Below are 25,330 nucleotides of genomic sequence, written 5' to 3'. Positions count from 1 at the left end.
CAAATCACGATGGCTATAAATTGTGGTGCTAATGCTTCCGTCATGGTCAACAATACATGTTTCTAGGGAAGCAGCTAGATTGCTTGCTTAGAAAGCCTCACTCTGAGATAAACATGAATATTCATTAGGCAATATTAAGAAGGGCCTATTATTGCCTGATGTAAAATTTCTAAAAAATATTTTTTTTTTCTAATTCCGGTGGAATACTATTCAAAAAGTGCAGATCTTAAAACCTATCCTTTGCTCATTTTCAAAATATTAAACTAACCTTTGCGCCTGGCGAGGCACGTGTGTCAGGATGCGCGCGCAACTTATTTGTTGTTAGTTAAAAATAAACAACAGTGTTAACCGTTTTTTTCTCTTTAACAGACAGTCAATTCTTAAGCACATAATCAAGAATAATTGTATACACATACGAACGGCTTATTTCATCGTATGACATCAATGGATTGTTTGTATTTTTTTGTTTTGGCCTTGACCCAAATTATCGACAAGCCTATCGCGCTGGCTCCCGTTTCATAGCAAGAAAACGATACATTGAACGGTCGAGTACGGTCAAGCAGGGAATCAGCCTGTCGGCCTCCGGAGTGACACTAGCTGGAAATTTTCATCAGAAAAACGCGTACAACGCTTGATACGACCACTGATACAGTGTCAGCTTTGTGAATAAGGTAACAATGATTGTTTTTCTATCATACGGCAGAAATGTCTTTGTGTATTTCTTCTATTTTCATTGATCATTTGCTGTTAGATGTAAACGCGTGTACTGTACTTGTGCAAAAAATGATGACACATGTTTTGGTAACTTGTCAAGAAGAGAAAGCTATTAAAAACAAGAGTGTCATCAGATGTAGCTATCATATACCAAACATCGAGTGCATTTTCAATCAAAGATCAATGGCCACTAGTTGCTGTTATTCTGTTTAACTGCCCATTCTTCTATGACATAGTTTTATATGTTAACATTGATGCGGTACACACTATAACATGTACATTGTAATTTTGGTATTTCAAAATATGCAATATGTAATCGGGTAATTAGGTATATATGAGGATGAGCATTGGGTGAGGAACACTGTGAAAAAATGACAATACAAGTTTCCACAATAAAAAGGAAAACTATTTCAGGTCTTTTTCTGGGAACCCAAATGAAGTGGTCAGCGATAATATATTATCCATTTTATAACATATTATCCATTTTCACTGATACAATTCTTTAAAATCTAATGAAAAGTTACTTTTAATTATGTTTTACCAATTTAATTATTTTAGTGATGTATTTCTCAAAAATGTCAAATAGAGATGAGAAATGACCATTGAGAGAATCAGCCCATGTACATGTACACATGTATATACATATACTGGTTTTGAGATTGTTGTGTAGAAAGTTTCTCATAACAAAACACAACTATGAAATATCCTCTTACACTTATCTCTTGTCCTATATCTATACTTAAACACTAACTGTTGGTTGCTGCAGTTATGGACCAACCAGGTGATGAGGGGGAGAGGAGAGAAGTGAGACGGCCAATGAACGCTTTCCTGATCTTTTGTAAGCGCCATCGTAGCATTGTGAGAGAGAAAAACCCCGATCTCGACAACCGCAGTGTGACTCGTATCCTTGGTGATCTATGGGCAAAGCTAAAAGATGATGAGAAGACAATGTACACAGATCTGGCCAAACAGGTTATACACTGATTGTTATCCAGTGATACATTTAAAAAGTAATAGTTATTTCAAAAGTTATTTTATAAGCAACTTTTTTAGAAACCCTCTAGAAGTAAAGTGCATAGGTTTTGATGATTTAATCGAAGATTGTTTTAAAACATACATTGCGAGTAAATGATGTTTATAATATCTTAGGTGTAGCTTATGTTAAAGCTGCACTCTCACAGATTGGACGTTTTGACAACTTTTTTATTTTTTGTGTTTGAATAAGCCAAAATTTGCGAAAATCCACGGAAACCAGTTATATTAGACTGCTGACAAAAAAATTAAATTAAAAGCTGATGTTTTATGCATTTTTCGTAAACTGTTAGTAACGGTTTAAGCCATAAGACATTAATTTTCGAACGGAAATATGAAAATCTGCTATCTGATCTTTTGTCAGCAGTCTTACATTTCTTGTTTGCAGATAGTTATGCAAAAATTTGCTCATTCCAAGACAAAAAATAAAAAAAAGTTGTAAAAATGGTAATTATGTTCAAGAGTGCAGCTTTAATACAATAATTTTTTGCATACAACTTTTTAATGAATTGATTTCAGTACAAAGATGCCTTCATGAAGGCAAACCCAGACTACAAGTGGCACAATCCGGAAAAGGTTGCAGCTGGCCAAAAATCTTCTCCTGAAGGCCCGAAACTGTTGAAGAATGAGATCAATGTTTCTCCAGAGGGACCAATCATGCCTGGAAAACTGGCTGGTGAGGCTGACAGGATACTTATATCAATAACAATGTTCAATTGTAACACTTGCTTATTTAGTTTTCCTTTCTTATAACTTACAAGTTCCAGGCATAAAAATTAGATCTTGAGAAATTAAAACAGTTTACCTTCTTTATGCTAAATGTCTGCATGTATAACTTTGTTATACTTGTACTTTTAAGGTAAGTATTGTACTATTGTGTATATTTTTGATGCCTGATGTCCCCATGATACTTTGGTGTCAATTGAATGAGTGTTATGTGTAGAGAATGAGTATGTACCAAAAGTTGAAAACACATTTTTGAAAAAAGCTTTTATCACCCTGGAAAATTGCAAAATAGTCTGGTTATAGTTGAAATAATGAAAAAGAACAGTTACTGCAATCCATTTATCTCTGATGTTCTATAATGTTTACTTTTATGCCGTAATTGTAATCATAATCAGTAAGAATACCCATTCAAATGAGCTAAGCGGTCAGTGTGTTTTTTTGGCCCTTTTTCGATCTGAGATTCAGCCCAATTTTTCTCCAGAATAAGTGTACATTTTCCCCTAACCCAGGTTACAAAATCCCCTTATTTTTTTACAAAATCCCCTTATTTTTTTATTTCAGAAGCATTGACCTCTAAACATTAGGCAAATGTATCAATTAAATGCCATTTATGGATATGTCAAAAGCGTAGTTGAATAAAAGGTTTGACAACAAGTTGAACAGTGTTGAATCATGTTAGTTATTATTCCCCTTTTAGCCAAAAACAATGCTTTTTTCCATATCAAAGGGCCCGCCATCATTCCCTTAAAAAAGGAAAAAAACATTGGCGTTTATCAGGCAACAAAATTTAACATTACATCCAAGGGCTTGATATAAGAAATATCTTAATTTGTACATCTGTTATCTTAAAATTAATTGATATAACTATTCATCCATTTAACTCTTTCCTATTTATAGATCCTTCCAATATGGGTGGGTTAAGTTTGTTGTTGCTGGCCGGAGAGCATACCAACCAGGTTAACACCCCTCTCAGAATGGGAAACTCCACACAGGCCCAGGACCAGTCCATTCAGAGTGGTCCATTCGGAGATTATCTGAAACTTGAGGGAGGAAATGGAGAAAAGCTGGTGTCTTCCGATGTAGCAAGATGCAAGCAGTTGAGTGTTGAAACTCCAAAAGAGCAGATGAAAATAGAAAACAGCCTGTCAAACTTGTATTGGTTGAAAAATAGCCAGGTCCAAACCCAAAAGGTAATACAGTGATGTTTTGAATTTTTATAACTTTTGCTTTCTGAATGCTGATTTTGACTGGTGGGACTTATAATATAACTAAAAGAAAATACAGTGTTGATGTTCGTTCAGATTATATACTGTAAAATCTTAGTTAATAATGTTAAAATTTCACTGACAATGAAGCTCTTCATGATGCACTAAAAGAAAGATGGAATGTAATCCTAATAAATCAGATGAATATATACATTGCATGTTTCAGGTTCCTATAACTGAAGCTCTTCCATTGGAACCACCAGAGCAGGATGCAGTTGGGTTGTGTGCCGATGTTGTATCAGATAGTCCACCAAAGGATGTTGTGATTGCTAAACATAATAGAAGCTTGGGAGACATGGAGAGTCTGTCAGATGATCATGAAAAGGAGAATATACATGACTTTCATGAAGTAGGTGTCGTGAATGAGGATGTGAAACAAGAAGAATCAACAATGGTCACCTGTGGGAAGATGGTTGTTAATCACATAATAGACAAACTGTATTCTTCAGATATCTCTGTGGCAGCTAGAAAGGCGATAGCAGAAGCAGAGAATAAGTCTTACATGGGTAGTTCCATCATTGATGAAGATTTCAGCATTGGTAAAAGAGATGCAAAATGTGAGTACAGTTTTGATGATGAGAAAACCAATGACAGTCATCCTGACTTTGTTAAAGGCTTTGAAGATAACAATAACGAGAAAACTGTCTATGAGAGTGATGGATATCCTGAGATCAAGCGGTCAAGAAAGCGACAGGTGTCCCAGAGTTCCAGTAAAGGGAATGAGTCAGCAGAATATGAAGATGTAGATGACTGCCAGCCGTTGAGGAAGTCTAGACGTAGGAACAAGGGGGCAAGGTACCAGAAACTGATCAGCGATGGGATCATTCAGCCGTCTAAAGAAAGAATAGCAGCAATGAATAACAGCGGTGGCAAAGATACAAGGTTAGTTTAAAAAATGTCATAGCAATGGTCAATGTTTGAATTTTTGATTATCAAATGAAGAATATGTAGTTAAAATGATCCATCTTCTTACTAAATTTAACAAGCCTTGAAAATCATACTTGGCATTAGGCTATATCTGAATAAACTCTTTATACATGTATATATCAGAGTATAAAGATAGATCTACTGCCTTTTGTTAACTTTGCCTTGGTCTTGTTATATTACTGGTTAGGTTACCTATCATTCCAATAACACACTGACACACAGTCATATCATCTTTCAGCACCGACGAGAGTTCTGACGCTTCTCCTGCCTTCAACTCTTACATTCTGCCTGAGACGGCCATGAGGAGGTTTCGCAAGAGGACGACCTCAGAGTCAGCCAAGGACAAGATGATACACACATATGATATGAGACGATACAAGACTGGGTCAGTAATGCTGATAAAGCGTGATATTTATCACCTAGTAAAAGCTTAAAATGAATATACACTTTTATTGCTTCTTTGTCAAAATATAAATTTATTGCTATCGAACACTGAAGCAATTACGATGATTTGCGAAATGTTGTTATTTTTGAAAGAAAACTTGAAAATATAACTTCACAATTATTTCGACCCAGAAATATCAGTTATCTATGTGATGGATTCTGAGTCTAAATTTTTAAATATTATCAATCTCTCCTCTATTCAGTGATTTTGACCTTGAGGCCCAGATCGCAACCCTGCCCGCGTGTGTTGTGGAGAACATGGGACGTAAGCGAGGGTTTGCACGCCAGCGACACAACAGCGAGTGTACACACACCCAGCGGAAAACCAGCGACCATGACGACAGGCATTGCTTCATAGAACCTCCTGGTTAGTGCATAGCTATGTAGACACAGATATCCTAGGCTTTCATTACCAGATATGGTATCATACACATAGCATATATTATAGCCAGATTTAAATTTATAAGGTAGTAGAAAACACTTAACAATATATAATGCTCTAAAACTGCTCCTAAGGCCAAGAGATATTTAAAAAATACAAGTATCTCAGTAAGGTGTTCCTGTTTTTTTAATGTCATTTGAAAAAAAGAAAATTATATATACTATTCTGTTGTGAAACATGGTCAAAGAATTGACTTTTAATAACATTTTAGATACAGATAATTGAATAAAAATTAAAAAGAAAATTTTGTTGCTTAGAAACTCTTTGTAACAGTCTTGTTAAATATTTGTGATAAATACATTGTCTTATATTTCAGTGTTTGACATAGAGCGGGCGGTGTGCCTTCCACCCCACATCAGGAGGCCTTCTCTTGACCTGGACTCTGAGCCCGTTGTGGGCTCAAGGAAAAGGAAAGCCCGCAAACACAGTATCACCCACCTCCTACCCGCACCTGCAACAGCCAAACATGGGGGTAGGTTAAAACTGCCATTCAATGAAGAATAGTGTATTGGCAAAAAGATCATTAAATATTTTGTCTGTTGTTTTATCGAATAAAAGGGTCAACCTATTGGGAGTTACATGGCCCTGGTTGTTGTCAGTGTTGGCATATAAAAATTATAACCTCGGCAAAAACTTTTATGGTATTCATATGAAACTGGGTAAATCAAGGTGCCAGACTCGATAAGCAGATGTGAAACAAGGTCCAGAACTTTTGTTTTTATAGTTATTGAGTTATGCCCCTTTTTAAATATATATGAACAGGTAAGCATTTGTGTTTGCTCTATGGCACTCTTATAACTTCATCTTATGTTCTATTGATACCTGAAAAAATCCTGGTAAATCACAAGAGACAAGATTTCAAGTTGGCTTTAGCATTTAAAGGAGACTTCTTTTTTTGCAGCTTAAATTACTTCTTTTGGCTTGAAATGTATTGTTGTTAATTGTATTTAATAGTAAGAACCCTTTCCCTATACGATATCTTGGCCTCAAATTGATGGTCATACTTAATATTTCAATATAAAAAAATGAAGAAATGTTTAAAACAATGACGCATGGCTTTTATTCTTGATGTTTGTAATGTGCTGTTACTCATGCTTACAAATGTATTGTTATTTTTAGGTAAAGATAAGCAGACGAATCAAGAAACAGGGTCTTCCAAAGAGGGAGAATCAAGGTTGACACCAAATGATAACCAATCTGTTGAAAACATGGAATCAGCAAGAAATGATTGTAGTATCGACAAATTTAAAGACAAAACAGACTTGAAACCTGTTACAGAAACCGATTGTGAAACATGTTCAGCTAGGATGAAAGGGAATGATCATGAGATCCTCGAAACAGACTCTAGTTCATCATGTACAGACAGTAGATCTTCGATTGAATGTGGGACCAAACATACGCCTATGATAACAGGAAATGATGTCACTAATGCAAAAAAGGTTTCCAGATGTGACATCACTAGTGAAGCAAATGAAACAGGAAGTGATATCACTGAATCAGATAAAATATTGTCTGGTCAGGTTTTGCAAATGTCTGAGAGTCCATTGATTGGGAGACAGGAAAGTTGTGAGGTGGTGGCACCAGTCAGCTGTTAAACCCAAGATCAGTTTGACCAGCACAGATGGCAATGAGAGGGACATGCAGGTCTCATGAACCTCACACTCATCTTTAAATGTAGACCTGCCATTAATTGGCCATAGAAGTCTGTATAAATAAGTTTCAGTTTGTTAGATCAGCTTTTACATGCTCAATTGACACAAGCTGTACCATGTCCTCACTGATATGTTTTGAGAAGTATATGTTTTTTATATCAATGTTGTTGATTGATCTGTTGAATGTGATTTTAACAAATATGCTGTAATTTATCAAAACATATGAGTTGCTAAGTTTAAATTGGAATATCATTGATTAAATGTTTAATTATATGAGGTTTTCTTTAAGAATGATTGAAAATCTGATTAGATCCATTGCTTCTATCTAATTTACTTAGTTGCACAATAAAATTTAAAGAGAAACAGTATTTTAAGTGCTCAACAAGCTTTAAAACGGGTTGAAGATGTTTTTATGAATTTTATATGAAAATGCTACATTCTGGAAAGTTACACAAAAATGCTTTTTGTGAAAATGAATTAAAGTGCTATAGATACTCAAAAGAGATATTTTGTGAAAATAAACTTAAGTGCTACAATTTGTAAAATATCGCAAAAAAGGCTTTTTTGTGAATAAACCAAATTGCTACATTTTTTGAAAGTACACATAGTCATGTACATGGTTGTATTTTTTTATACGTTTTGAAATTATATGTGTATTTTTTCAAGTGCTAGGGACTGGGGCATTTATTTATATTAAAGTAGTTTTACGTAAGAAAATGAAATAGTTATTATTCGTCACTAGATCTGTTTTACCATGTCTAATTTTGTTGATGATATTTTTTATTCTCTACAGCTATTTTTGTCCGAGTCATACATTTTTTAAGTTCTTTTTAACATTTTTTTCTTATTTTTTTTCCTTTAAGATGTGCCATTTATTGCTCGGAAGTTCATCCCTTGTTGTTGCAATTTTGTATGTTTTACATCAAAGTCGTAGAATCTGTATATCATAGAAAGTGAATATCATAAAAATCATTGTCAATCCTTCCTGTTCGCTTTTTGCTGTTGTATACAGTGGGTTTTTTTCTCACCATTTTAGGAATTGTGCCAGAGCCTTTCAGATTTATAAGGAAAAATGTGTTCCAATAAACAAGAAAGCTAAAAAAATAGACAAAAAGATAAATGAATGTCATAAAGTTGTTTCTTTAAAAATTCATCCGACAGCTCTTCCATTCAAAAACAGACCCATTTCTTTCATTAAAAATCAATCACAAACAAAACCATTTATTTTTGAATACCTTTAATTTTAAAATTTGGAAAAAGTGTAAGATTTAGCACAGGGAATGGGGCGGACCAAATTGGTCAGAAAAAAACAACACTAGTATGTACAGTTTCGACATTGGTCATCAGCAGCATTTGTTGACTAATAATTATAGAATATTAAAAAACACAACTGATACATATATATGTCAGTTACGTCTTTAACTGAATTTCGGAAATTATTTGTACTTGTTCATTTATTATGTTTTCCGGTGGTTTATAGAGATTCATCAGTGAAATAAAAATGATATTTCTCTGTTTAAAACATATTGTTATACTTTTTGAGTTGGTTGTGCTTTTCGAAGGGAGAGCATCTAGTCGCTTCTATGTCTGTCCGTCTGTCACACCATTGTCTGGAGAATAACTTAAAAAGCATTGATGGGATTGTAATGAAAGTTTAAACATACACGGAGAGCAATATGCATAAGTGCAATACGCCAGAACCAAAATCATAGCTTCAGTCATTGGTGAATTATCTCCCCCTGTACACTGTTACAGTATGCATTTATTAGGAAGCTGTTTGTCTGAACATAACTCAAACAATACTGAAGAGATGTAAATGAAAATTGGTATAATAAAATAAATAAATAGGATGCAATATGCAAATGCTTTAATCCTACTTTCCATTTTTGTTTATTATTTACCATACGTTTTTAATTGATTTTTGTCTGGTGCCAAAATCTTTCAAGATATAATTTCAAACATCATACACAGATATTTCTTATTAAGGTGAAGTGTAGTTACCAGGAACCATAACTCTTTCTTTAGATTTTTCATAGTTATTGGCCTTTATTCAATTTTACACTTAGTTTTTGTCTGGAACATATCTACATTAGTATTTGAGGTATTGACTTTAAAATTTTATTCATATATATATATATATATATATATATATATATATATATATATATATATATATATATATATATATATATATATATACACTTGAGAAGTGCAGTGCACAGAAACATTAGCGTTTTTTTGTTTTTTTTAGAGTTATTGCCCTTCGTTTATTTAATATTTATAATTTGTCCGGAGCATGTCTCTGAAAGTTTACCAGGTATTAGCTTCTAAACTCATATACAGACAGATCTTATTGAGCAGGAGTTCAGTGCACAAAAACCATAAAACCTTAAGACTGTTTTTTATTATAATTGTCTGGAGCCTATTCTGTTTGCTTCCGGTGCTTTTATATCAAACAGTTATAATTCCTCTCTACTTATTTCGATGAGGAATAAGGACGTCTGTGATTGCAATAGGTAACATTTTCTGATTTGCTTTTTCTTTTATGAATGTGTTCCCGGTTAGGGAGCATACTTTGTTTCAAATGATAGCCTTGTTTTGTTATATCTGTAAAACATTTGAAGATTGAAATTCATGGATTTGAAGTTGTTGGGGTGTTCGGAAATAGCTTTGATCGTCATGTTAGCATGCTTATGGAAATCAAACTAAATTTTTTTTTTTTTGAAGTGATTGTTTTACACATACATAATATCTGTCTTTTGTTTGAACGTTTTAATAAGGAATCAACAGAGGTAATTAGCATTTAATTAACATTATATATATCTTTGATGTTGGTTGTACAAATCAAGTCATTACTACGTACAATAGTCATGATACCCACCATGTTTTGATATCAACATTGTTAAGGATAAGTGTGTACAACATGTTTCTATGGTTGTCACTTGTTAATATTTCATTGTTAATGTCTATGCATCATCAAATAAAATGTAAATACTCGACTTTGTTATTTTGCGTCCCTTTAGACAGGCAGTATTATATTGCATCAGGTAAGGCAGCTGGAGAAAGGCTCCAGTAATATCCACTTTATAACTTAAGCAGTCTTCATCTATTTTTAAAGAAAACTAATGAATCGGTAGTCTAGAATTCCTTCTCATTCAATCCTTACGATACTTGATGTGCTGGTGAGGAAATGTGGTGGATCATGTATTACTTAAGGCCATGGCATCTAGAAAATGCGGGTTTAAGTCACATGTAGGTCATAGCTTCTCAAAATATAACAAAAACCTCACGCTGAAAGTTAACAATAGAATTGAAGCCCTTTAATAACGTTACGTAGATATAGGTTTTAATGCAACTAAACAGAGCAATTTTTCATATTTATTCAATAAAATAAATACCTCGTAATTGAAATGTATGTCAATTTTGTAGGAATGGAATTATACTTGTATTAAACTATATTTTTGTCAATTATATATGCAGGTTACCTGACTAAACCATTTCAATATCAATAGAATAAAGTAAGTATAATGTTACAATACTAGGGCCATTCAAAAAATAAGTAGATTTCTATACAACTATCAAGATTTGTCATTTTCTCACAATATTTGGTGTGAACATAAATAATAAAGTTGTATGTTCAACAGTGCTATAAAATTACAAATATGTGCAGAAACTAGACATATGTTTGTTCAATTTTAAAATTTGAAGTACCGGGTAGTCCTAAACAATTACTGCTTTTTTTACATCAGCCAAATGACAAACTGTGATAATTATAAAAACATGAAATGAAGACGTTATCTCAGCATGATATACAAAAATGCTGACAGTATTACCTAGTAGCCAAAATCTAGGTAAGAAAATATCAAATTTTAAAGCTGAATGATGATGTTTTTGCACATTTGAAAACAAAAATTTGTATTGTGACATATCGCTTCGCCGTCTTGCTCTACTCCACCTGTTTTAAAATTTAACTAAATCATGCAAAATAAATTTAATGAAATTTTGTACATTAACAGAAAAGGTAGTGACAGTTCCTGTGATATGTATAAATATAATTATTACCTCTATTAAAGTTATATGTACAGTGTCTCAGTATTTTTGAATGGCTCTCTTACATATAAATTCCAAATCAATATTCACCGTTTAAATATTCATGGTGACACTTAAAAAAACACCACTAAAAGTTCAGATCCTTACAAGTTCAACATAACAAACAAAACAAATAGTCAATAAATCACAAGGACGGACAGTTGGACACTACATGGTGACATGTTTGGGTGGGCTAAAGCACAAATCTGTCTGGTCCCTGGTCTTCAAACTCCCCACCCTTCAATGCATTGTCTAGCTGGTTCTCCTCCGCTAATGACTTGAAATGCTGAAAAAAAAAAAAAAAATTGATATGAAAATTCTGTTTGGGCCTCTCCATGAACATTGGTGACTTAGCAGACCTTTCATGTTTTCGGTCAATGCTGCACACTTGTCTTTTAAAAAGGTGTATAAAAATACTCTGAGCACGACATTAACATTATTTCTTAGTTTTCAGTATTTGAAGTTCTTCAGCTAAACACTAACTCCAGCATATAAATACAGTACATATAGCAACTCAAAATACAATTATAGAAAGAAAGATTGCCTACAAGTTTTTTTTTTAAAGGTAAAAAGGACATGAACCAAGGGAAGTAACTGAGTGTATTCAAGTATGTATTATTTTTTTTCACTCTGAGAAGAGGGTCGATCAAGTGCATGAAGGGTTTGAACTAAGGGAAATTACTGTCAAGTGTATCAAGTACTAGAGATTACCTCTGTTTTTGAACTCGGAGAAGAGGGTAAAAAGTACATGTTGGGCTTGAACTAAGGGAAGTAACTGAGTGTATTCAAGAAATGGAGATTACCTCTGTTTTTGATCTCAGAGAAGAGGGTAAAAAGTACATGTTGGGTTTGAACTAAGGGAAGTAACTGAGTGTATTCAAGTAAAGGAGACTATCTGAGATTTTGAACTCTGAGAAGAGGGTAAAAAGTACATGTAGGGCTTGAACTATGGAAAGTAACTGAGTGTATTCAAGTAAAGGAGACTATCTGAGTTTTTGAACTCGAAGAGGGTAAAAAGTACATGTAGGGCTTGAACTAAGGGAAGTAACTGAGTGTATTCAAGTAAAGGAGACTATCTGAGTTTTTGAACTCGGAGAAGAGGGTAAAAAGTACATGTTGGGCTTGAACTAAGGGAAGTAACTGAGTGTATTCAAGTAAAAGAGACTATCTGAGATTTTGAACTCTGAGAAGAGGGTAAAAAGTACATGTAGGGCTTGAACTAAGGGAAGTAACTGAGTGTATTCAAGTAAAGGAGACTATCTGAGATTTTGAACTCTGAAAAGAGGGTAAAAAGTACATGTAGGGCTTGAACTATGGAAAGTAACTGAGAGTATTCAAGAAATGGAGATTACCTGTGAGTTTTTGAACTCGGAGAAGAGGGTAAAAAGTACATGAAGGGCTTGAACTCTCTCGTTGTGTTGGCTTGTGTTCTTGTAGATAGGGATGTCCAGCATAGCTGAAATACAAATAGGAGTCTGCATTCCTCAATTACTCCCTGTGTTTAAGCACAGACCTATATGGTTTATAAGGCTGTGGTATCAGTTACTAAAATAGGCCTTGCAGTGGGTGTGATGCAAGACCATAGACATGGCAAAATATTTGCCAGGCTAGATTAAAATCACATACCGTACATACATAGCCAGGATAAAGTTTCTGAAACCAAGATGCAGAGTCAGAATTAGAGTTTGTTGATACAAAAGCGTTCTTTGAGAAATATGAAAATAACAAAAAATACTTGTTGACTTCAGTGTTAATTGCGTTTATTTTTGTAAATATTTAATTTTATCAATTCCAATTAAACATACCACAAATGAGTTCCACATATTCCCCAAGATCACAGTCTAGGTCAGCTGTTGGCAGTCCAACCTGGAACAAATTTGTTGGTGAATAAAATGATAACATTCAATAATGTTTATAGGTTTACAAAGCGCATAATATGAGACTTTCTAAACAATGACAATGCTTCAGAATCAAAGTGCAGTCAAATATACACATATACAAAAGTTAATGACATTGAAAGGTATGGTCTGAATTATTCTTCACTCATTACAACAGTTTTCCTAGCTACAGAAACAAACCTCTTTGAGAAGTTCCTCAAACTCTGGCGGCCACTCCTGCATCAATGTGTCAATGTCTGGCATGTTTCTAAAAGTAAAAACCACAACAGTAAGTTTTGTACTGGCAATATTTATGTGTGAACATTTTATGCAAAGGAGAAATACTCTGCAAAATATTACCAGTAAATTACATTGCTCAAAGATACATGTTTGAAATGTTGTGATATTTCCAGGATATCTAAGGCATACGACTGCTTCAGATAATTTAGGTTTCTTGATACTCTAAACAGTTCAATAAATAACTATGAACATCTATGAAAGCTAACTCAATGTTTGTCATGTTCAGTAACCACGGTACTTCATGCAACTGTACTTCATAAATAACCTGGGACAATTGACCATCAAAATCTCATTATAATGAAAATGCATGAGGCAGGGAAATTCCATTAAATTTGCATGTTACAACGAAGAATTGCGTAGAAGTGTATCTGACAATGGTCATTTACATTCAAATACCACTACTCACTTGAGATAATGCACATTGGGCGGGGGTTTAACCCTGTGTAGTTCTCGGATACTCTCTATCCAGTTCTCTATGTGTTTGGGGTTCTTCTCTGCCTGTGAGAGGCTCTTCACGACCTGTAAAGTTTATACATATTTCTTTTACTAGTAGCTCAATTGTGAAAACAGCTGATAGCTTAAGCCTAATAGGAAAGCTCAATATTCTTAGGTTAAAACCAATATAGGAGTCCATTTTCAGAGGCCATGAGAAAGTACCTCTGGAGGGGAACAAACCCATGACCTCTTGGTTGAGAGGCAAACGCCTATACCACAAGATCATTCTCACCCTCGCAATCTCTTGCGAACTGTCGATAAGGTATATCAGCTTGTAAAATGACAATCTATAATGACAATCTATAGAGCCGTTTTGAAAAAAATTAACAAAAGGACCACTCCAGTTCAACCATGACATCACCTCTATGACAGTTCATAATAATGGATAAGCTGAAAATAATATATATTAAAATCGAACAGAGCCCTTTTGGGTGCTAGTACTTTCAGAACTTCCTCAGTTCATTAAGGTATTCAATGTTCAATAGTTTAAAATGTTGATTCCTGGTGACTCCATATTTTTTGGTACCATATGAAAGTGTTTAATGTGTGGAGGAAGAATATACAAATATTAGACAGGTAAAAATTATGCAGACACGCTGGTTTGACCTTTAAATATTGAATAAGTTGGTTGTTTCTCTTCCGAATTCTGTTTAAATAAAGAACAAAAATAAAGATTGCCATATTGTTATCTGTAATGCATTTTTGGTCATTTATTTCACATACGTATTAGTAAGCAATATCTTTTCAAATGATACCCCAATTATATGGGTGACCAGCATTTAACATAGCAGCCAATGGCATTATAAAATGAAAATCTTAATTGAAAACCAGAAACAGGAAGAGTCATAGCAGTTATAAAAAAAATTATCACTTGAGGTAGACCCAAAATCATTCAACTACATGATTTGGAGTGAATTGTTTGAATTAAAGAGTTGAAATAAATCAATTTTCAATCTGAACTCTTCAGATCTTACCAATTTCTTATCAGTAGTCTGTTTAGAGATAGCTCTGAGCTGCAGGTCAAGGACGACAGGGTCTGACTGCTTGGCACATGGCTCATCCATCACTGATAATCCCAGGGTGTTGGGTTTCTGGTCAGGCCGGTTGATCTAGGAACATTTCAACACATTACAGCTAATTTCAAACAGTCATACTGATGGTATTAGATTTATTTTAATTTTTCAATTTTTGAATAACTTTAACTCATTTTAATATCTCAGCATAAACAAGAACATTAACAGTTGAAATATAACACAAGTTTTTTTGATGCTCTTTGTACCATTTTTATAAAGATTTATCTCGTTATACAGCATTCTGCAGTCAACTTGAAACACTTCAATTATATGCACATGACCTGTATCATACTCATTTGTTGCGAAGCACTTAACTTTCACTCAATGTAACTGTTTAAAATAAGGAACGGAAATATTAAATCAGAACAAAGACCTAGGCATGGACACGTACCTTAATGAAGGCGTCAATGTCGCCCACAGCGGGGATGAAGTCTGGTATGAAGGGCTTCATTTTATGCTCCAGCTCTATGGTCTGAGGGGTGTACCTGGGGAGAGAAAAGTCCACAATTAAACCCTTTAAAATTCTAGAACAGTGTTGAGTGTAACAAGCGTGAATATTGAATTTGTTAATGTCCATATATATATTTGTCTTCCCTGAAAAAATAGTGAAACTATTTCCATTGGTCTTTCTGAAAAGGTTGTGCTGACTACTTATGCACTTGCATTTAAAATGACAATTGGCAATAAACACCCTGAAATTGTAATTTACGGCAATTAAACACCCTATTTTATGATTTCGCTGATATTTAACATTACAAATGAATTCATATGGATACCTGGTAATATACTGGAAGAGTTCCTTGATTTCTGGTGTCACTGGCAGATTCTCATAATCTGCCGGATCATAAGCACTGAAAATATAAGAAAACATAATGAACATACTTTTGAACATTTAATAAAATTTTAAAGATAACAGTTTGTTAAGAAACAACAACATCCCAATGAAATGATTAGTTCCTAAAGCATGCAATGGTCAAGTTAGAATTCTATTTCAGGCAACAAATATTTGAAAACAATATCCACATTGTGTTGAAAATCAGTCTAAACATATTCCTTAAAATTACTTCCCAGCTAACTAGCAGCACACGTACCCCTCCAGAGCCACATGGTCATCATCCTCATCATCGTCGTCATCATCTTCTGAATCATCAGAGCCAGAATCATCATCATCATCCTCCTCCTCCGAGTTGAACTGTCCTTGCTGTCCCTGTTGTGGGCCCCTCATGTCCCCTCCTCCTCCCCCCAGCTTAGGCACCCCGGGTGGAGCACGTGACCCGGCCATGGGGTGGGGCGGAGCCTGCAATATAAAGCATCACCATCAGGGGTGAAAGAAAAAAGAAAGCTTGCATATCAAGAGCTTGTCAAATGGGTTTTACTCAAAATATGGTGGGAAATACCTGGCAAGCTTGAAAAAATTCAATGGATTCTGTTCATTGTAATGATTTCAAAGGGATACAATTCTGGTCTATATTGAAAGCCACCATTGGCCACAGATTGCTATGTTTAATTGACAACAGCTAATTTCCACACTGCATTACCATTTTTTTTTTATTCCTTAATGCTCCGAACATGGATTTAAAAAAACAAACTTCAAAGGTTCAAACAAAATCCTTCAACATAATTAGATTCAATATCAATAAAAGAAATGTTTCAGTACACATAATTCTGACTCTGAGTTATGTTTTTAAGATAGGGTGAACTCTCAAGTTTTGTGTAAAATTGCCACTGATTGGAAAACAAATATAAAATCCTTACTTGGAATTTACAACTAAGGCAAAGCAAAACAAACCTACACAAGCTGGGGCCACCACTTATCTGTTATATTTTTTCACTTGACAAATATCAAATCCAGATATATGCTACACATTTGTGTGTTGTCGCTTGCAACTCATACAGTCAAACTCTAGTTGGCTCGAACTCGCTTGACTCGATTTCCTCGTTGGCTCCGACTGGATGTTAAAAGTACTGATTTTTTTTATACATGTACTAAAGGTAAGCATTCCTGCGTGGCTCGAACTCCCTGAGGCTCGATGTATTTTTGCTGGTCCCTGGGAAATCGAGCCAATGGGGTTTGACTGTATATACTAGTTTCATGAGAATATCTTAAACAGTGTTCAAGTTATGGCCAAGGTGAAAGGTTTTCCATGCAGACAACATCTATGCCATGGCTCGAACATTTTTTTCATTAACACACAGACAAGCTAGATATATAACGTAAATAGCTTTCCCTACAATGTCTTTCACACAAAATATGATGTGCAAAGATAACATAACAAATCAAGTTCATTGAAAATATATTTTTTGTACCATTTAGTTTGGCTTGTGTATAATTCCTCTATGTGTTGAAATATATATCACTTAATGAGTGGTGATTAGTTTCAGAATCAAAGTCCAATTAAAGAAGGTCTGAAACTGAAAACAAAATGTAGCAAGCACAGGTTTGAGAAGTTGTTAGAAATGCCACCTTCACCAGTTTACATGACTTTTGTGTACAATGATATGTTAAAAAGAAGAGGATGAGTTAGAAGAATCATGACTAAATTCTACAATTATTTTCATTAAATTTAACCATTATATTCACCTCAAAAGGAATCTTATTAATTCTATCATTTTTGTCTACAAAGAATCATGTCTAAATTATATCATAATTTTTATCCAAAACTTTATAAGTTGGATCATTCTTCTTTTTATTTTTGTAAGACGGTACTTAAAATATCCTATACTCCTAGTATTTATCGGTAACATTTCATCATCAGAACTTATTTGTCACATATATCACTGACCTATAAGCAATGGTTTACACGACCCTGCACATATATCATTCTTTAATTTTAATATTTTGTTTATAACTGATATAAAACTTGCATAACAACTATAATAGAACATGTACCAGTAAGTATAAAGCTGGACAATAACACCTGTTAGGACAAGAACATCTACAGCACATGCACCATTAGTTTACATGACAAGCACATGGGCTACAAGCTACTTGGTTATTGCACTAGTAGTCCACAGAAAGGGACACGACTCCTGTATTAGTTGTAAAACTGCAAAACTGCTATAAATCATGAATTCCAGCATACACTGATTCCAACAGAGCCAAAAAGCTAACAAATTAATAAAATCTTTATTGTTCAACTTTCCTGAAAAAGATATGCAACCAAATTCCATTTAATATAACATTCAGCTAGGTACAATTTTTTCTGAAAACCGAGAACAGTCATAATTTCGTAAGCTTCAAATATTCAAAATGTTGCATATTTGCTGTTTAAAATAATTAATAGGAGCGCTGTGAAATGTTCGTCTGTTTTTTATTGAATATAGAGCATAACTCGAAAATTATTAAAATGCGGGATATGGGCTTTGCCATACATGTATGTATTTGGTTTGGCAACATGTTTTAAATTTTCATATGAATATCTTGAACAGGTTTTTAGTAATTGCCAAGGTAAAAAGGCATGGCGAGGGCGACGCCAAGGCTATTACAATAACTAGCCTTTATTTCATAAAACAACTACAGAAAAGCTTAAAATTGTGTTTACATGTAATTTTGTGTTAAACAAACTTTTCAAATGCACTTTCAACTAATGGTCGTCTTAACAACGGCTTGAATAGTTTTGCATAAAACCCAGAAATCGTACAACTGTCCTCACCTTTGCAGAGCGTGCAACCAATCATATGTATGCATGAAATGTTCCGAATACAAACCAATTCTCCAGCTAAATGTTAAAATCTGAACACATTTAAAGTATGTGTGTTGTTTTGTGACTTTTCATGATTGAAAAAAATAATTTCTGAAGCTTTTTTCATTAAGCTCAGGAGATTTTTATGTTTATTTTGCTTAGCTGGAGCATTGTGACAAAAGCCGGGTGAGGTACACAGAGTTATTATTTGCTTCAGTACCGGCCCTTCATCAATAGAATCTCCATCTTCATCATCATCATCATCATCATCATCGTCGTCGTCATCATCATCTCCAAAAGGTGGCTGTTGTTGCTGTTGCATATGTTGCATTTGTTGCTGTTGAAATCTCATTTGATTTTCATACTGTGGGATGAAAGGGTTATACAGATCGGTGCTCAAGCTCAATGGCTTCATTTTCATGATTTACAATACATGTATCTATTGGACTGCTGTTCAATATTTTGTAAGCTTATGCTTGAGCACGGATTGTTGAGAAACAACAAGTACTGAAGGCATAATACCCGCATGCTTCCAAAAGCAAGCCAAAATTTCCAGCGGCACTGTATGCAAGGGATAATTGAAATATTTTGTTATTTTTTCACTGTATTTTACATTTGCATTTTATCTATTTAATTACTAGCTACACATGCGCATGCTACAACATGCACAAGGAAAGACAATTATTCCTTGCAGACAGCTGTGCTGCCCCTCTACAGCCAAATGTAATGATGAACTCAGATACATGAGGTCAATGTTACAACAACAATGATACAGTATGGTGCCATGTCTAAGGCATTTCTATAAAGCATGCAGTCGTTCCATCCCCACCATGAAAACATGAAAACCACTTGTTCCAATAGCCATATTACATTAGCTTTCAACTTGTTTCTCTAGAGAAGTAGATTTTACAGAAGTCCTGACTACTCAAATTCTTTGCTTTTTAAGGCTTTTTGTGTACATTAACTCTCACTCATAGCATAACACTCCAGGTAAATAATAAATAACTTTTTTTTTGTTTCATATAAACAATTCTTTTCCTGCAATTCATCTATGTATTTAAGATTTACAATACGGAAAAATGAAGCTGAAATTCAGTGAATGTCTAGTACAAATGTAGGATGCATAGGAAATGTAGCAATATAAATTATGTCATGTGCCCAAAGTCCTACATAATTTCTGATGCACAAGCTTTGAATCAATGGCGCAATTTTTGTTGAATCACATAATTTACTATGTGTCCACATACTCAAATCATAAGTCATAATCTGTCTATTACAAACAGCATTTTTGGAAAATGTACTGGGCTACAGGATTGTAATCAATCACGTTGATTCTATTTTTCAAAACTTGACAACCAGTTAATTTACTTTTCTACAGACCGCATAGCATTTGTACTTGATTTCAATTTCCGTTAACTGGATAACCAGTTGTCTTTAGACAGAACTCATGATTTATCCCACCTACCGCTGGTGGAGTTCATATGTCTGCATCTTCAAAGAATCCAATTTTTTTCCTCAAATCTTCTGTGACACAGCAATTACAACATATAAGACATTATATGGGAAATATCAATACCAACCTGTTGGTCGGCTGGGTTAATTTTGTCATCATAATCGTCATCTGAGTTATCTGACATTCTGGCATCAGGGGGCGTGGATCCTTGACTTCGACCAGGACCTGTATCAAGCAACATAAGATTATTATGACCATGTCATTGAAACTGGGGCTTCAGTGTTGGATTGGAAATGGCTAACAAACATACACATGAGGAATCAATGATAATCTTTATAATTATTAAAAATGTTTGAAATCGACGGCCTGTTACTAATTATAGTGCTGAAATGGCATTTTACTTTTTTAATTGTAAAATAAATGAAGACTATTAGACTCTTTTGAAATTTTGACTGAGTTCGTTAGTCACTCAAAGTACAGATTTAGGAACTTTAAACCATTTACCCCGATATAATGAATCTAAGGCAGATATCTTAAGACGTTTAACAAAAATCATGGACTGGGTTATATTAATTTAAAAGTTTTAAAATCTGACATTTAAAATTTAATGAATCAATAATAAAAATATGGAGAATTGCAATTTAAAACAACACAACATATCATGAATACCGGTATTATACTGGAACTACCGGTAATAATTTCATGCAAAAATATCTACAATAATGTCCATGCAATTGATATAACTGGTATAAATTCATATGTACAAGTATCAAGGCACATTACAGAAGAAGTGTTTTTATTAACAAACCAGTAAAGCACCAAAGAATCAAAAACACTATTCAGCACCAAATAAAACAAATCACTCATGAGCATCCCGACAATACATCTGGAATAAAGTCTGTCTACCACTATATCGTAAAATGTGTTCCCTCTGTGCCATTAACACCAGAAATCTATAACTTTATCAGTGAAAGCTAATATGTGATTGCTACAGAAACTCATTTTTGTAACAGTGTGTTAAAGGTGGAACACCCACAGCAGGTAACTAATAATACTATGATGAAATGAATCTATAGATATTACAATTCTAGCATAAAAACAATTAAAATATATTAATTAATTAATTTATAAGCTCTTAGACAGAGCCAAAATATTTGTTTGTGAACTGTCAAGTTTTTATAAAAATTTCATTATTCATTGAAAATGTTAGTCACATCAGAAAAAACCCATTCAATTATAGATCTTAGTAAATGTGCAACTAGAACATAAGATCACCAATATGGTACAATATAACATAACATAGCTTGTTTAGTAAAGCTGGGGTTTTCTGCTATACTGTAGATACCAGTTTCACCTTGGTTGGTAACCATGAATAAACATTTCTGTCCCCCAGAAATGTTACTGCTAATTCAATATGATTTGTTTTCTTGTAAATTGAAGGAAATATCTTATTTTATTATTAGACAATTGGATACACCATACTTGCAAGCAACTTAATTTTACTCTACCAGGGATGTAGCTATTGAAAAGCACATATTTATTGTGTGACTGTGAGTTCTTGAAGTTGAATAAGATTGCTAAAGCCACAAAATATCACAAAAAGCTGTTCAACATACAAAGTAATAGAAATTATGCATACAATGATCTTAAAAAACACTCGCTACACCCTAGAATATACCAGTTGACAATATTTAGTTGACAACAGCTACAGCTTGCACTGTGACTACATGGATGTGAGTATGTTACCTGGCATTCTGCCTCGACCTGATACCTCCAAACGCGCCCCTGGGTTCAGGAAAGCAAGGTTAGCCAGACTCAATGTTACATGCATGTAATGGGTGTAATTGGCAGTAATTAACTACAATGTGAGGGCTGTAGGACTTCTCTTAGGATTTTGTTTGAATATATCTAAATGTGTATTTAAAATAATTACGGAAAAGCGAGTATGTCTTATTGTTATCCACTAAAATAATTCAATTTCAGTAACAAAATAAGTTTTTACTTGAGAATCAAAACCCACTTTTAATTTTTTAGTCTTACATTATTTTTTTTTTAAAAACAATTCATGTTTGGCAAAATAAAGAAAAAATTCGCAACGATTCGCAAGTTGAAAAATTGGCATTGACAAAGTAGAGGAACATGCTAAAGCCATACAAAGGTAGCTTTAAAAGGCTAACAAACACTTCCTTATCCTGCTAGTTCCATCATCTATTCTCCAAATGTTTCGCTTCATTCATAAACTACGTATTGGAATGTTACAAAATAGGTGACACAAACGAATAAGACAGTGTGCTAGTACCTCCTTGTGCTACTCGTGGGGTGGGGGAGTATGTGCTGGCAACTTCCTCACCGTCTGGAACCTCGAGAGATTCGTCGTACGGTTGGTTCTGGTGCACCCTGGCCTGCTCACAAACATAAAGGAATATTATTGTTCTTCAAACAAACAAATATTTAATTATTCTTTTTAAATCATTGCGTAGTCTGTACTCTGCTTGATTTTGTCCCAGCATATTAAATAAGATTTAGTCCTGGGCCTCTTCACCAATTATTGAGAAGATACCCTAGCCCCTTTGTAGGGGAAAAAGCGCCTTTTTTGAGCAGGTCTAAGTTGGCGAAATTTCAAAGTATTTTTAGATGCAAACGAAAAAATGTATTCACATATATTTTGCTATGAAAACCTTTAACTTTGAAAACCTCTAACTTTTTCATTATACAGAATTATTTTATGTCATGATTTATCATAGTCTCATGATACACTGTCATGTCATACTGTATTAAATGCACTTGCAGAACAAAATATGTCATTGGAAAAATATCTTATTGAGACAATTAAATTAAATTTACCTTCCTTCAAAGTCTTTTAAAAAAATCTGCTTAAATTACTATCAGACAATACGAGAATGGAATAAATATTATCATTTTCTTTGCATTTGATCATTACTACAAATTAATTGATCACTTGTTGTAAAATTTCCCTATTTACATTTATCACACCTTTTTTAAACAGTCATTTCACCCTTGTGGAGTTGTTTCTTTACACTCAATTTCACTCACATACCATGGTTTCACTTTGTCATAATTGCATGATGTAAATAACTCTTTTTTTATTCCAGGGGATTTTTGTCTCCCAACCGGAGACCGGGGAATGGATCTAGGAATATGGCATGTATGTAAGATTCTCATCATATAAATTTTAAAGAAACATTTTTTTTTGCAAATGGGAAATTTCAGAAGCTGTTATTGACTTCGACAATGAAGGGTGAAAGTCCCAGTAGTCATTCATCAAGATTTTGCAGTGAACATTAAGTCATATGAGCCTCCCCTGTTTTGGTCATTATAAATGGCCACCATTATGTCATAGTAGTCTAAATTTTCCCTGAGAGCCATTATTATTATTTTGCCATTGTGGCTACATTTGTTCCCTTGCCTGTGCATGAGTTTAATGCTTTGGTCAATAATAAGAAGCATCATATGTAAAATAAGAATCATAAATAACATGCAGTGATACTTAATTAGACTTGAAATTTTCTTATTTATGTAAAAAAGACCTATTTCAAATGTTTACATTGGTTACCAGAAATTCTGTCCATGAAGAAGTGATTTTAATTAAAACCAATGCGAAAAACAAAATATAGAATATGATGAATCACTTAAACGATGTTGGAACAGGCTATAACAACCAAATAAAGTTAAATATGACATACGTTTTCTCTCTCTTCGTCCGAATCGTCCATTTGTAATTAGGAATGTGGGTTACATTCCACCAATTATTTGGGGAGTTATATATATGCCGGCACCCAGGACTTCCGGGATCTGGGACCCAGTTTTCGATTTTAGATTAATCTTTGCATGTTTCTATATTAAAAAATCGAAAAGATACGTCCGTATGTCGGTCCATGCTGAAACCTGTCACATGGTTGTGTTTATATATAAAAACAACAAGTATGTACGAAAAATACGCGCGCCTCAAAAACAATATACATGTAAGATAAGATAAGATTTATTTAAAGTCGGCAAGACAGATATATACAGACAACATAAGCTCTGATGAGCTTTTATAACCGATTATTTAACAAATGTATATGGATAACATATATAAACAGCTACAAGAGAGTAAAAACTTACATACTTACAGCATAAAAACCATATGGGAGACATGCTCATTAGCATGTTACTCATAGTAAATAAAATGAAATCATTTGGTATAAATTATTACTATTATATTATTACTGACATGGCACAAAGGAAATGACAATAATGCTAGGTTACAGGTATCCAGGTTATCCACAAGATAAACATACATGCATGATATTTTCTAAAGCAGCTAACCAATAGACAAAACAATGCAAGCAACAAAATGCAAAATAAGGCAGGAATACAAAAGCATAACTATGCAAAATAATGTAAGAGTACAAAACAATGGAAAGTAAGGCAAGACTACAGAGCAATACAAATCACACAGTAAAAATGCAAGCAAACAGAAAAAGAACAGATCATGCAATTAACATACATGTATGTAGGTTGCTAACAAGAACTACAGATCAGAAAAAAGCTATACATGTGCTATGTTGTTTAGGCCCATGAACAAGCAACACATTTACATTCTTTATCATTCCAATTTGACATTAAACTTTTAAACTGATTAAAATTTGTGCTAGAGCGATATTCTTCGGGAAGGGAGTTCCATAGCACAGGCGCAGCATATCTGAATGTGTTCTTACCGTAGGTGGTAGTAGCAATACCTGCAAAACATTAGAGTATCTGAAACATATGTTTGAGATCGTTTAACAACAATATTGTGAAGAACAATGGGTGATATTTTGTTTACTATTCTATAAGTTACAATAGCCATGGTACGCATCTTCTGACATGAAGTGTTGGTAAATTTACTTTTGTTTACAAATCTTGATAGGGTGAGCAGAAGTCATTATAAAGAAATTTAATTCCATTTTCCTAGTATTAGCTTCACAGCAAAAATGCCAAGTCATTGGACAAAAAATGAAATTTGACAGAATGAAGGTATGAAAGACAGTTAATCGATTTAGCTTATTAAGATTATGACCGATTCTCCTTAGAATGTTACGACGTTTAGCTGCTTTTTTTGCATAAATTACCAATATGGAGATCAAATTTAAGTTTGTAGTCAATATCAATCCCT

At 33.9% G+C, this 25,330-nt stretch overlaps 2 protein-coding genes across 5 annotated transcripts; one reads left to right on the top strand and one right to left on the bottom strand.

Annotated features, from left to right (window-relative positions):
* Positions 1-300: 300 nt before the first annotated feature.
* LOC128235192 (uncharacterized) lies at positions 301-9,312 on the top strand. The gene is made up of 9 exons (XM_052949944.1): positions 301-671; positions 1,481-1,686; positions 2,266-2,422; positions 3,370-3,662; positions 3,904-4,619; positions 4,903-5,049; positions 5,312-5,475; positions 5,867-6,022; positions 6,670-9,312. Exons 2-9 carry the CDS (start codon positions 1,483-1,485, stop codon positions 7,143-7,145), a joined length of 2,313 nt encoding a protein of 770 aa, XP_052805904.1. The 5' UTR covers positions 301-671; positions 1,481-1,482; the 3' UTR covers positions 7,146-9,312.
* Positions 9,313-10,568: 1,256 nt separating this feature from the next.
* Positions 10,569-23,924, bottom strand: LOC128235028 (intraflagellar transport protein 46 homolog). 4 transcript variants are annotated; one of them, XM_052949711.1, is made up of 14 exons: positions 23,877-23,924; positions 22,472-22,574; positions 21,919-21,957; positions 20,300-20,397; positions 18,940-19,083; positions 16,128-16,333; positions 15,813-15,887; positions 15,428-15,521; positions 14,938-15,072; positions 13,875-13,987; positions 13,370-13,436; positions 13,097-13,157; positions 12,644-12,747; positions 10,569-11,577 (listed from the first exon to the last, which is right to left on the bottom strand). In XM_052949711.1, exons 1-14 carry the CDS (start codon positions 23,904-23,906, stop codon positions 11,485-11,487), a joined length of 1,362 nt encoding a protein of 453 aa, XP_052805671.1. In that variant the 5' UTR covers positions 23,907-23,924; the 3' UTR covers positions 10,569-11,484. The 4 variants fall into 4 exon arrangements, with proteins under 4 accessions (XP_052805671.1, XP_052805673.1, XP_052805672.1 ...); XM_052949713.1 differs by lacking the exon at positions 18,940-19,083; XM_052949712.1 differs by lacking the exon at positions 21,919-21,957.
* Between the last annotated feature and the right edge of the window lie 1,406 nt (positions 23,925-25,330).

Source organism: Mya arenaria, chromosome 5 (assembly GCF_026914265.1).
Source record: "Mya arenaria isolate MELC-2E11 chromosome 5, ASM2691426v1".
Lineage (NCBI taxonomy): Eukaryota > Metazoa > Mollusca > Bivalvia > Myida > Myidae > Mya > Mya arenaria.
The sequence above is the reverse complement of the archived record's forward strand: the minus strand, read 5'-3'. Positions and strand labels throughout refer to the sequence as shown.

What these genes read in the sequence shown, in the direction of transcription:
- LOC128235192 (XM_052949944.1), top strand. Translation starts at nt 1,483, where the DNA reads ATGGACCAACCAGGTGATGAGGGGGAGAGGAGAGAAGTGAGACGGCCA. An exon ending in ACACAGATCTGGCCAAACAG is followed by an intron (nt 1,687 to 2,265) that starts GTTATACACTGA and finishes AATTGATTTCAG; the next exon opens with TACAAAGATGCCTTCATGAA. An exon ending in ATGAGACGATACAAGACTGG is followed by an intron (nt 5,050 to 5,311) that starts GTCAGTAATGCT and finishes TCCTCTATTCAG; the next exon opens with TGATTTTGACCTTGAGGCCC.
- LOC128235028 (XM_052949711.1), bottom strand. Translation starts at nt 23,906, where the DNA reads ATGGACGATTCGGACGAAGAGAGAGAAAAC. An exon ending in CTCTTCCAGTATATTACCAG is followed by an intron (nt 15,522 to 15,812) that starts GTATCCATATGA and finishes TTCTCTCCCCAG; the next exon opens with GTACACCCCTCAGACCATAG. An exon ending in AGACTACTGATAAGAAATTG is followed by an intron (nt 13,988 to 14,937) that starts GTAAGATCTGAA and finishes TAAACTTTACAG; the next exon opens with GTCGTGAAGAGCCTCTCACA.